Here is a 13,250-nt window from a genome sequence, read left to right as displayed (position 1 = left end):
TTAGTAGAACTTTCTCCTCACTTCAATAGCGCCCTCTTCTGGGCACATTCTCCCCGTGGCTCTTGCCTATGCTTTGCGTTTCTGCCGGAGAAGCAGAAACTGTTACCATCTTCGTCGTCACAACCCTGAGCTCTAACACAGCGCCCGGCACAGAGGTGCTTAGTATCTCTTTCATAAAGTTGTGAGGATGTGTGAGCACTAAATACTTGTGCTGTGTTGGAACGGTGCCTAGAGCTTAGTATGTGCTCCAGTAGTTACTGTAGCTGCTGCTGTTCAGTGTCAGTTGGGTAAAGTTTTCATCTTCTTTGTGTTCCCCACGGAGCCCAGCATAGTGCTGTGGAACTCACAGCTGTGACCCTGTTTGGATATGCGTTATCCTGCTATCTTTCCAACATTTCTTGCTTCCTTATAGAGAAAGCTACTGCTTATGTTATTGCCTACTGACCTACCTGAGTGTAATAAAAATTATACACAACCCACTTTATAGGTCAGACTTAAAAGAATCTTGCAGATTTTGGTTGCATGTTTTATCATTTCTGTTTGTAATTTGAAGTACCATCACCTAGAATTATGACGTTTGCTGATGTGCTGTAATTCCTCACCACTTACCTGAATATTTGGGCTGTGTTCTAACTGGTGATGATTATGTTGATTATAACAAGAACAGCAGCTAATAAATATTGAGAACGTTTTACGTGCCAAGAATGTAAAAGCTTTTTACCCATCTTTTCATTTAAGTCATGTAACAGCCCTATGAAATACAGATATTTGAGACACAGATATGGAAACTGAGCAGGAAAAGGTTAAATGATTTACCAAAATTCGTAGATAAAACCATTTATATTGGCAGGCTTAGACCTCCCCCACCCCCCAGTCTGTTTTGGCTCTTACCTGCTTTTGCTGCAAGTACTAACTTGTGTAATAAATGTATTATTTTTATCTCTTATCATCTGGGAATTCATAAAGGTTAATGCTCAGATTGCATTCTACTTAAATCTTTCATTAGAGTTAATTTTATTAAATATTTTATACATTTATTGATCTTGTACAAATTAGTAATAACAATTGGACAAAAAATTTATGTATTTGACTTAGTTTTCAGTTCATTTCTTGGCTTAGTGATTTTTTTTAAACCTGAACCCCAGACCAGTGAAAGCTAGACTTTGATTACAATTGTTAGAGAAGATCCCTCCGACTTGAGCAGTGAGAAACCAACGTCCAAGTCAGTCCCTTTGCAGAAGACAGATTTTCTTGATTCAAAGGTCCTCTGGCTCGGCGGCTCCATTGTGCAGGTACCAAGGCCTAGTTTCCCATCCCCCCAGCATCCAAAAAGATTGCCTATATTGGCTTTGTCCTCAAACCAGCACTGGCTTCCTGTTCCAATTTCACTTAACTGGTCGTCTCAGCTTACTCTTTGTTTTTCTTTCTGACGCTTAGGGATTTCCTGTATTTCCTTGTGAACTCATGATTTAAAATATATTTTGGGGCCAATATGAAGCAACTGGAACTCAAGTATACTTCTGGTGGGAGTAGAAATTGGTATAGCCACTTTTGAAAGCTCTTTGCAGTCTATACTTATACAGAACATGTGCATACCCCATGACCCAGAAGGCCAAGTCTGTACATATACCCAACAGAAATACGTACCTGTGTCCGCCAAAGGACACGCACCAGAATGTCTATAGTAGAACCCAAATGTCCACCAACAAGAAAATAGATGAGTAAATTGTGGTATATCCATATGATAGAATACCACCCAGTAATTTTTAAAAGGAATGAATTGAATCATAACTGTTCCTAACACATGGATGAATTTTACAGACATTACGTTGAATGAAAAGAAGCCAAATATAAAAGTGTATCTGTAATATGGTTCCATTTATCTAAAATTCGTAAATAGGCTAAGCCAGTCTCTGATCTTAGAAATCACAGTAGTAGCTGCCTTTGGGGGGAGAAGGGGAGGGGCTCGTGATTGAAATGGAACATTAAGGAGGCTTCCAGAGTGCTCCTTACACAAGTATGTTCACTTTGTGATAATTCTTCAAGCTGCACACTTACTTGTGTACTTTTCTATATGGATATTATACATCAGTAAGAAAGACATGTTTTACAAAACAGAAAAAAAGTGTTTTACAGCACAATTAGAGAAAGCTGTTCAGACTGCGTAGTTTACTGTGTTGTCAGAAGTGGAAGTCAGCCCAGAGCGCGTGTGTGTGTGTGTGTGTGTGTGTGTGTGTGTGTGTGTGTGTGTGTAGGGGAGCGAAGAGAAGGACAGTGCTTGTTTTGGTTGTTAGTTCCCTTTCATGTGCCTACTGTGGTGGGAAATCAACAGACAAATCATGAAGTGGTAGAAGTTGAAATAGCAGAGTTCCTTGATAAATATCCTGATGTAATATCCTGCCATGCAGTTCCTTATTTGAAAATGTTTGCATATAAATTGCCTACCACTTTGAATTGAAAAATTTTGGAAAACTACGACCTTTCAGTTCATAGGTTAGTGATATTTTTTAAATGGAGATTTCCTGGAGCAGCACAAGAAAAAACTGAAAAAGAGAGGGCACCTAACTTCAATATCTATTGAGAATGTTTTTCTAAAACTTCAGTCAACATGGTGTTCACACCTATTTCTCAAATAAATAAAGTAAGACAGTGTAAGATCTCAAATATATATGTGCTTATAAGGACTCTGGGACAGACTTGTTACAATTGGAGCCCAGCACTTGCATGACCAGGAAAGCAGTGCCTGATCTAGAAGATAGCAAGGTGCATCTGGTTGTAGCAGAAGTCTTTTTGCTTTATATTTCCAAATTACACTAAAAGGATACTGTCTGCTGCAGTCTTTTTTCCTTAATTTCACTCTGCAAACTGAGTGATTAGTAAGCTAATTTTTTTCTCCTGAAACCTAAGAGGCTGTTCTGTGGAGCCGTGTTTTGATCCTGTGAATCACATGTAAATGAAGCACTGTTTGCTTTTCATTTGGAGACAGTGTTTAGATTAATCTGTGTATTTGGGTTGCTGGGAAAGAAAGAAGCTTTCTGGCTGAGAATTCCTGATTCGCTTGCCACAGGCAACTGAATTTTCCCTTGGAGTTTTCGCTTGAGTTTATTCACTTGGACGTGAGGTAATGGAGTTCGTGTCTTTACAGAACTGCCTACAAGTCTTGTGTAGGCATGGAGGGCTGGAGCCAGAAAAAAGAGATAAGTGTAATCGGACTGCACATGATGTCGCCACTGATGACTGCAAGCACCTGCTGGAGAATCTGAGTGAGTGCCCTTTGCAGCTGCATTGCTCATGCTGCGTCCACACTGCTGTGGCCTCTGGGACTGTGGGAAAGATATTAATGCAACTACAGTTTTCTCACTGTCTTCTTAACCTTCTTTGAACCCTAGCTGCTACAAAAACACTTAATTGGTTATAAATGGGGTAATTATATTTTTCCACATAGAATGGCTTTTTACAGAATTAGTTGTTACTGAAATAATGCTAGGTCTTCCTTGTATTTGACTGACCTTGGACAGCTTTTAAATAATTATTGCTCTTTTCTTCTGACTTAGATTGTCTTTCTAGGCATGAGGCTAGGAAGCTATGGGAAATCATGGCCGTCTAGTGTGCTATTAGCTGATCATATGAATGTAGGCAGGCAGGTCAGTTATCTCTCAATGTCTGGTTGCCTACCTGTCTAGGAAGATAATTGATGATCTTTTGGGTCCCTTCCATCTTTAAGAGTATACACTTCTGAACATTTATGAAAAGTTCACTTGTGGGTTTATGAATATGGAGTGCTAGATCAGATGAAACATTGTGACCTCTTATATCAGGATTATCACTCAGTCCATCCAGTCAGCCAGCTGTATCAGTAGTTGGATTTGAGCTTACATTCTAACATTGAGTCAGAAAGTGAACAATAAACATAAGCAATAATTCATTGTATGGTATATGAGATGGTAATACGTGCTATGGAAAAGACTAAGAGGGATGGAGAGTGAGAGGGTGGGTTTCAGTTTTTAAAATGATAGACAGGGTAGCCTCACTGATAAGACATCTGAGCAAACACTTGGAGGCGAGGAAGGGGCAGCTCTGTAGATCTCTCAGGTAAGAACTTTCCAGGCAGAGCATCAAGTGGACAGAGGTCCTAACAGGTAGGAGCATATCTGTTGTGTCTGAGGAACCGCAAGCAGGGCAGATTGACTGTGTTATAACGAGTGAGGGGAGAAAAGTAGGAAAACAGGTCAGAGAAGTTGCAGGAGGGAATGGGGATTGATCCTGATCTAACTGGAATTTGTAGGCCATTGTTGGGACTTATGGTAACCATTTCAGTGTTTGAGCTTACGAGTGACGGGACCTGGTGTACATTTTTTTTTTAAGAATTTTTGTCATTTTTTAATTCAGGAACATTGTAAGTATTCCTACCCTGTAAAAAAAAAAAGACATTTGTTAGCTATCATTTTATTTTATTTATTTTTTTTAGCTATCTCATTTTAAATTTTGCTTTTATTAACTTAGTAAACATAAGTGAGCTTCTAAATAACACAACATTGTAAGTCAACTATACTCCAATAAAAAGTTTTTTAAAATAACTATTAAGAAAAGATAACATCAAAGAAATCTCATACTAATTGTAAAAGGCCAACCCTGGCAATGTTCCTAATTAAGAATGGTGTACGTTTTAATGGTATCTCTGGCTGCTTTGTCAAAAAAAAAACCAAAAAACTAGGAAGTCACAGGCCTAATGTTAGGCCATTAATGTAGTGTTCCAGGTGAGAGCCAGTAATGACGGCTCAGTTCAGGATTGTAGTAAATGAGGACGTTTCGGTTCTGGATGTAGCCAAAGATGAGCCAACACAACTTTCTGATGGGTTGGGTGTGAGGTGTGAGAGAGGGGATTCATGGATAATTCCAGAGTTTTCAGTCTGAACAACTGGCAGGATGGCAACAACTGGCAGGATGGCATTGCCATCAGCTGTCTAGGGGAAGGCTGTGGGTGAAGCAGATTTTGCTAACGAAGATTAGGAGTTATGTTCTGAATTATGAATTTGAGATGTCTGCGCATCTATGCAGGAGATGTCACGTCAGCAAGAATTCTGGAGTGAGTATGAGCTGGATTTATAAATCTGAGAGTCAGCTGTCTAGAGATGGTACTTAAAGTCATGGGACTGTATGAGGTCTCGAAGGCAGTGAACACAGCTAGAAAAACTAAGAGAAACAAGCCTTGCAAGACTCTCATTAAGAAATCTAGAAGAAGGGGAGGGACCAGCAAAGGAACAACATTAGAGGGTGACCAATGAGGTGTGAGGAAATCCAGGAGGAGTGTATCAGAGAGCAGAGAGATTAGCTGTGTCACAAGCTGCTAAGTAACATGAAGACCAAAAATAAAATCTAGTAGGTGGTCAGTTAATGGAAAAAAGTCAGTTTAAGAAGAGGATCATAAAAATATTTTTAAACATTTCATTTTCATTTGAAACACACCAGGTAATTCTTTCATCAGCGTTTGGGTGAAGCTCTTTATATTGATGTGGTTCTGCTGATTGAAGTGCCGCGTGTTCTTATTTGCACAAACCACATCTTTAATGCTTTGTCTGTGATTTCTGTTGTTTGAGGATGTAAACATATTTATGAAGCAAACTAAAGGCAGTATCTGTCTAGAGATAATTAATTTTTTTCTAATTTTACGTAGTTGTCTCATCCATATCTCACTAAAAACTTGTTTATAGCAGCTCCTCTGTTCAGTCTCAAAAGTGTTCTGATTTTCATAGGAATAGTAATTCATTTCATCAGTATCTGGAATATTTAATTTACTAATTACAGTAATGAGTTCAACAGACATAGAAGATTTGGGATTAAACACAAGTGGCTCTTGGTAAGCATATAATTCAGTTCATGAAAACAAGTACATGGGGAGTTATCCACCTGGGAGGGGGCCCCAGTCCGCTGGTGTCACAGAGAGATTGGAAAGATCATTTTAAAAGCTTCTACTGCACTGTTCACCAGCTATCAAGTACTTACTAGTTCTTGTGATATAGTGCGTTAACAGATAATGTGTTAAACAAATAGTGTGTTAAATCCCTTGCAAACATGAGTTCATTTATTCTTCATAGCATCTCAATTGTACGTTCCTTCCATTTTATGGAAGAAGTTGGGGCATAGAGAGATCAAGGCCATTTACCAAGTACACATGGCTAAGTAGAAAGCTGACCCTGAGGCCCAGCCCAAGGTCTGTATGAGTCTGAAACCACTGTCCTAAGCACACTGACCTACGCAGCTGTAACCTGCCTTCTTCATGATGTTATCAGTGAAGGTGAGGAGAAAAGTTGATATAGAGAGGTCAAGAGAGGGCTCTAGTTTTCTCAGATGCTTTTTGAAAGAATTTGAGAACCTTGCTGAAGGGAAAGAATCAAGGAAGTAGAACTGGCCAAAGAGACAAGGAAAGATAAACAGTTCAAGCAACATGGTTCCAAAGAAACTGTGAAGAGATTGGGAGACCAAAATTTACTCTAGTAGACGCATATTCAATTGATGATATTTAAAAAAGGATAGCTGCCCTTTGCTTTGTTTTTAAAATGTTTATATCTGTTTGTTTTATGTAAGATTTTCGCTGGTTTTTATCCTGTCAGGATTTTTTTCCCCTAATTCTTTCATTCTTCCAACAGATGCTCTTAAAATACCCTTAAGGATTTCAGTGGGTGAGATTCAACCAGGCAACTACGGTGCCGACGATTTTGAATGTGAAAACACAATATGTGCTTTAAATATTCGCAAACAGACATCATGGGATGATTTTTCAAAAGCAGTGAGTCAAGCTCTGACAAATCATTTCCAAGCAATCTCTTCTGATGGATGGTGGAGTCTGGAAGACGTGACGTTTAATAGCACCACTGACTCTAGCATTGGCCTCGGTGCAAGCAGCGTGCGATCCATCACGTTAGGTATCAGCAGTCCGGCAATGAAGGGAAAGTTAAATTTCTGGGTTTATTTACATTCATGGGCTCCCTAACCTGATACACAGCTCACTGATTAAATACATTCAAAGCTCACTTGTGGCAGCTGCTGGTGCTGAAAAACTTGAGCATTCATAACGCAACCATTACATAATGTTGCCTGTTGGTATAAAAATGCTTTTATGCCTCAAATAATATCCAGAGAGTAAAGAACATGAAAGCCCTTGATGAGGCTTTGTGATTGCACTTGCTATTTTGATAAGTGCAAGAAACTAACCACATTGCAGCTGCTTTGCTAATACACAAGCTCTGAACACAGCTCCAAGCTTGTACTTGGGCTGTGCCAGAGATGCAGTAGTGTATGAACACCTTACCTTTGGATGGGAGTCCTAATAAAGTCTAGAGTTAGCAGAAGCACTTTAATGAAGATAGAGTCAAAGCTCCCACTTGGGATGAGTCAGGGTGATACCTGGTTGTTTCTGTTTGATAGGACTCCAAAGAACTTCAAAAGATAAGATTTGCTTTCTGGTAAACATAGTAAGTGTACTATAAATGTTAGTTGTCCCTGGTTAATTTCTTTCCTGTCGAGCTGAGACGTCTATGGGGAACCTCCTGTGATGGCAGGACTGTGCTGGGAGCTTTATTTATATACAGACCTAGTGAGTCCTTACAGCAGGCTCATTTACAGATAACTGGTTACAAGTTAACTTGCCTGAGGTCACACAGTCAGGACTCAGATTCCAGCCTGTCTTATAGGAAAGCCTGTGTATTTTCAATAGCACCAGGTTGCAAAAGAATAGTCAAGATTGAGGGAAGGGCAATTTTCACCATGCGATTAATGTATCAGCTTATTACATTAGAAAGTATTTTGTTCACACATATATGCTAAATCACTTTCAAAACATATATTACCAATAGGTTTTAAAGCAAATTATTCACAACTTAATTTTATGGATCATTGTTATTATCATAAAATAATTATTACAGAAGAATTATTATATAATTTTAGAAGTGCATTAAAAAAATAAGTCATAAATGATTCTCAGGAACACATTTGCCCAGAAAGTGCAGTATTATTTAAGGTGTGGTTCTGCCCAGGGGTCAAATAAACGAAGTCCTCACGGCCATGTTTTGAATGAAATGGCCCTCCACCCTCAGCCCTCATCCAGCTGATCTGGAAACTGGGGAAGGCAAGTGGGTATTCACCAGCATCAGATCCAGGTACTTCTGTGAGCAGTGGGTGCTAAGGCCTGACCGTTCTGGTGTTCATTCTTGTCCCAGAGGTGCGGGGCACCCAAGAAGCATTTCAGATCTAAAAATCATTGAGTTTTGTGGGTAAAGGCTTTCGTTTAGTACCTGGCTGTGGCCACTTGATAACTGGTAGTTACAGGCATACCTCAGGGATATCGCGGGTTCAGTTCCAGACCACCGCAATAAACAGAATACCCCAGTAAAGCGAGTCACATGTATTGGTTTCTCAGTGCATATAAACGTTATTTATAATGTATTGCAATCTATTAAGTGTACAATAGCATTGTCTAAAAAACTATGTACATACCTGAATTTAAAAACTTTTTTTGCTAAAAAATGCTAACTATCATCTGAGCCTTCGGCAAGTCATAATCTTTTTGCAATAGTAACATCAGAGATCACTGATCACAGATCACCATAACAAATATAATAATAACGAAAACGTTTGAAATATTGTGAGAATTACCAAAATGTTACACAGGCACAAAGTGAGAAAATGCTGTTGGAAAAATGGCGCTGATAGACTTGTTCCATGCAGGGTCGAGAGCTTTCGGTTTGTACATAACACAAGCTCTGCAGTGGGCAATAAAGCAAAGACAATAAAAGGAGGCATGCCTGCACACCACTGTTATTATGTATGTATATAAGTAACTTTATTGATAACCTCAACTGGATTAAAGGGACCAAGGGCAACAGAGAAGCAGTGAGTTACAGGTAGGGTGTGCACATGTGTTGGAGGTGTGCTGAGAATAGGTATTTGAGAATTGATCTGTGGAAGGAAGAGATGGAAACAAGTACTGAGGACTAATGCCTCCCCAGAGTGGACACTTACGAATTGGGACCCTTTTTTGAGCAAGAGTGAGCAGGGGGCCCAGACCGTGAAAAGGTTTGCTTTATTCTGAGCCCCTGAAGTTAACTGTTTTTACTAGAATCCAAAAATTTGTTGGAAAGTGGGGCAAGGACCAGATCGTAAAGGACCTGTTATCTCATCCAAAGTGCTCGGGCTTTGTGAAACAGGCACTGGAAGAACCATGAAAGGTTATGATCTGCTTTGTCCTTGAAAACTTCACCCTGGACATGTTTCGTTGTATTTCCACCAGGTTTCTTTCAATCCCTTGTAAGAACAGCTTTGGAGAAGGCTGTAGCTTGAAGGCCTCCTCTTGACCATCCACAAAAATTGTACGAGGGAGTTAACCCTTTGTGTGACCCTTTCCATAGTCTGTCTGTGTCTCTGACAGTCTAAGCTCTGGAGTCCTTTGGGGTCTCACACAGGAGATCGTTCATTGACTCTTATAAGAAGAATTACTTTTAAGCTTCTCTTGATATTTCATTTTATTTTTTTTTGAACTAGGAAATGTGCCGTGGTCAGCAGGTCAGAGCTTCACCCAGTCCCCGTGGGACTTTATGAGAACGAATAAAGCAGAGCAGGTCACTGCGCTTTTGTCAGGTAAGGGTGTTCCAGACTGAGGCGATGTTGGGAGACTTTGCATCGTGAGTGTTTCACAGCACAGCCTCTGAATCTGCATGGTTTTGTCCTGTGTCCTCAGGCCACACATGTGTGACTCCCACTACTAAGTAATTAGATGTTTTTTGAAATGTTTAAGAAGAGGAAAATCAAAAGCCATGTTTCTGATACCTGTGGTGACGTCTGTCCTGATCATTGATTGCTGAGATTCTGATTGCCTTTCTCTTTAGGAACAAATTGATGTGCTTATAAGAGAGTGACAGATACCATGTTAAGAGCAGTGTCTTTTATTGCTGTCAAGTCCATGTGATTATTAGGGTACAGGCTAATTTCAGTGAGCATCTACTCTGTGCTAGGCTCTGTTGTTTACGGCACAATACAAGTATAAATTCCTGTAATCCTTACAGCAGCCCAATTAAGATACGTATTTATGTTTATCCTCATTTCATGTACAAGGAAATTGAGGCCCAGAGAGATTGATTTTCTTGTCTGAGTACATAAAGCTAGTACGTAGTATAGAAATTCTCAGTTTCTCAGCCCTTAACTCTAAAAGGCTACTGATTTCATCATGCATTTCCCAGACTTGGGAATGGAGCTTTTAAAAATTCAGTTTGAACTAATAAAGTTCTATTTTATTGCTTGAATGATACTTAAGTTTAAAAAAAGTGTGAGACCATTCCAGAAAATTCCTTCAGGCTGAAACACCATATTGAGAGAGTGGCTGAACACGGAAGGGGTTCGGGGGCAGGGGACAGAGTTTGGGAATGCACCTGTACATTAACACTGGCAAGGCTAGAACTTTCTGAGGATTGGGATTATCTCTGATGACGTTTGCTTATAAACAGTAAAATATTGAATCCAGCAATCAGAGCAAATACAAGCTATAGTTTTGGAGCCCGGATCTGAATGCCCTGGTAGTGATTGACAGGAGATGGGTGGGCTCCCGGGGGAAGGTAGGGGCAGCTGGGGAGCTCTTGGGAGGCCAGCAGCAGGGGCTGTCAGTCAATACAAAGTGTTACAGTATTTTCACGATGGTAAAGGCACACTGGTGCCTCTTGGCTAAATGTCAGCTCTGCCTACATAAGTCAATAAACATGTTGTATCTTTTATGATAGGCTCTTTTATGTTTTGATCGTTTATACAGTTCACAAGAAGAGCCCATTTTTCCTTCCGTTTGCTTCTTTCTCACAGGGCCGCAGGAAGGCTGCCTCAGTAGCGTGACCTATGCCTCTATGATCCCTCTGCAGATGCTACAGAACTACCTCAGGCTGGTAGGTGGACCTGCCAAGTAGGGTCTTACACTGCCAGCCCTGACACGCACTCTGGGCTCTGACCTCATGACTTTCCTGAACAGCCCCCTCCCTGGACAACTGCTGGTACCTTCCTTCTCAATTTCTGTCACAGTCATCCAGGTGTCCATTGCCAGGACCCAGACAGTACCTGTGACCTGCCAAGTGTTTTAATTTGGGCAGGAGGAGGGTGTCTTCCCCTAACAAGGACTTGACATCAAGTAATTGATCATCAATATGGAAGAGAATGACTATAGATTTCAAGATGCCTGGCTGTGAACTTTTATAATTTAAAATTGAGGAAATATGCTATCATTAGTTAGTGTATTAATTTGGCCACTTCAGCAGAAACAATTATAGCATAAACAGTATAGAAGTTTATTTTTCTCAAACACAGCAAGTCCCAGCAGATGAGGGACCCAGGGAGGAGGAAGGCTCAGGGTGAGCCCTGCGGGTCTTACCACCTTCCCTCTCCAGGGCTGCTACCCCTGGGCGTCATGTGTGTGGTTTTGGTCAGACAGTCACCACTCCTGCTCTCAGGTTCCAGCCTGAGGGAGGAGAGCCAGGAGGGCAAGTTCCTTCCTTTCAGAGGAGCCATACACACCTTTACTGCCCACATCCCATTGACCAGAATTTAGACACTTGTCCACACCTAGTGGGAGTGTGGTCTTGCTGGGCAGCCATGCACCAAGCTAAAAGACGTAGTTCTGTTATTAAAAGGAAGGAGGAGAATATGATTATCAGGAGAGAGTAGTAAATTCTAGATACAAAATGGATAAATTCAATGCTTTGCATTTGTCCAGTACTTATTACATGGCAGGCAATATGAGGTAGAAAACACCATCCATTTTATAGATGAGGAACTTGAAGCAGAGAGGTAAGATAACGTGCTCAAGGCCACAGAGCCAGTGAGAGATAAAGCCAGGATTGTGCAAGTTCCTGACACACATGTGTGTCTCTGTGTGTGAGACACATCTAAAACTAATATTGAAGGTATAAAACATTAAGTAAACAATCATTTTGCCTTAATTTGGAAAGCTTTTTAAAAAATGAATGGGTTTGACCTTTTACAAACGTCGTTTCTATTAACTGTGAATTGATGTCTTTGTTCCTGACATAAAGAAGTTTTCAAAATTATTCGGTTGATCTCGGGAGGCTCACCATTGGGACTGACCTTTGTAAAAGCAGCCACAGCAGCATAAAACATTCAGAGGCTTTGCAGTTTAGGAAAGATGGTGTCTTCTAAATCGGATACATTCACTCTTGTTTTTGCTTTTGCAATTTGCTTCCTTCTTCTTGAAGCCTCACAGTAAGCCTGAGCGTTACATAGAAATGGGAAGGAGAGCTGTCTTATTCCTTTGCTTCAGTGAAGGTTGAAGTTGTGTGACCAACTGCTTTTCAGGAATGTGAGCCTAGGTTTTCAGTAGAATCAGCTGGTAGAATCAGGGCTTTTCACTTACCTGTTTAGATGATAAAATGACTAGAAAGGTGATGCAGCTGATTACAACCGCACCTTAGCCTTGACTGAGTAGGTCTGCCAAATGAAATGTCTGCTGGTCACGCTGTATACGGCACATTCCAAGTACATTGGTGTGTGTGCGCCTCCTAAGGCAGAAAACAGTTTCGCTCCCGATGACCAGCAAACCAGAGGCTAAATTAACTCAGCTGTGAGTTCTATTGTCAATGTAATGAGTATACACAAAGGGCTTTTTTAAATCCAACAATTAACACTTGCATACAGATAATGAAAATTTGTCACTCATTAGCAATCACTTTAAAGTGATTCAGGCAATAATAACACAGAATCGTTGTGACTGTTTCTTCTTCCATACAAGATTATAAACCCCTTATGGAGATCAACCGTGTGAGATGCATTTTTGTATTCGGTTTAGTTATTTAATTCAGTTGTTTGACACCTGTTTGTCGAGAGCCTCCTAAACGCAAGCAGTGTTTTAGAAACTTAGAGGATATAGCTGTGTATAAGATGCATTCCCTGACCTCATGGAGCTTACATTCTAGTGGGGGGGGGACAGATAAAAAAACAAATGAATAAATACATCTGTAATGTGATACCCAGTACTAATTATAAGTATAAAGAGAAATAAAGCAGATAAGGAGGTAAAGAGCTAATGGAAGGGGTGGCAGAAAGCTTTTGAATGGAGTTGTTAGGAAAAACCTTCCTATAATGATATGTAAACAGAAAGCTAGATGAAGTGAAGGTTGTAGCCTTGGGGAGGGTGTTTGAAGCAGAGGGAACAGCTGGTACAAAAGTGTCTAGACTGGCAATGAGGTCTGAGAGGTGACCAGAAG

The 13,250-nt window shown here is 40.4% G+C and overlaps 1 protein-coding gene across 2 annotated transcripts in view; it reads left to right on the top strand.

Annotated features, from left to right (window-relative positions):
- CTTNBP2 (cortactin binding protein 2) overlaps positions 1–13,250 on the top strand; it is a 154,715-nt gene that overhangs the window by 100,235 nt on the left and 41,230 nt on the right. For both annotated transcript variants that reach the window (XM_060020788.1, XM_060020789.1), the window contains 4 exons: positions 3,146–3,263; positions 6,648–6,923; positions 9,538–9,633; positions 10,843–10,922. In XM_060020788.1, coding sequence (XP_059876771.1) covers positions 3,146–3,263; positions 6,648–6,923; positions 9,538–9,633; positions 10,843–10,922 — 570 coding nt within the window. The remainder of the gene's footprint in view (positions 1–3,145; positions 3,264–6,647; positions 6,924–9,537; positions 9,634–10,842; positions 10,923–13,250) is intronic.

This window comes from Delphinus delphis, chromosome 9 (assembly GCF_949987515.2).
Source record: "Delphinus delphis chromosome 9, mDelDel1.2, whole genome shotgun sequence".
In the NCBI taxonomy this organism is placed as follows: Eukaryota; Metazoa; Chordata; class Mammalia; order Artiodactyla; family Delphinidae; genus Delphinus; species Delphinus delphis.
This window is presented reverse-complemented; position numbering and strand designations above follow the sequence as displayed.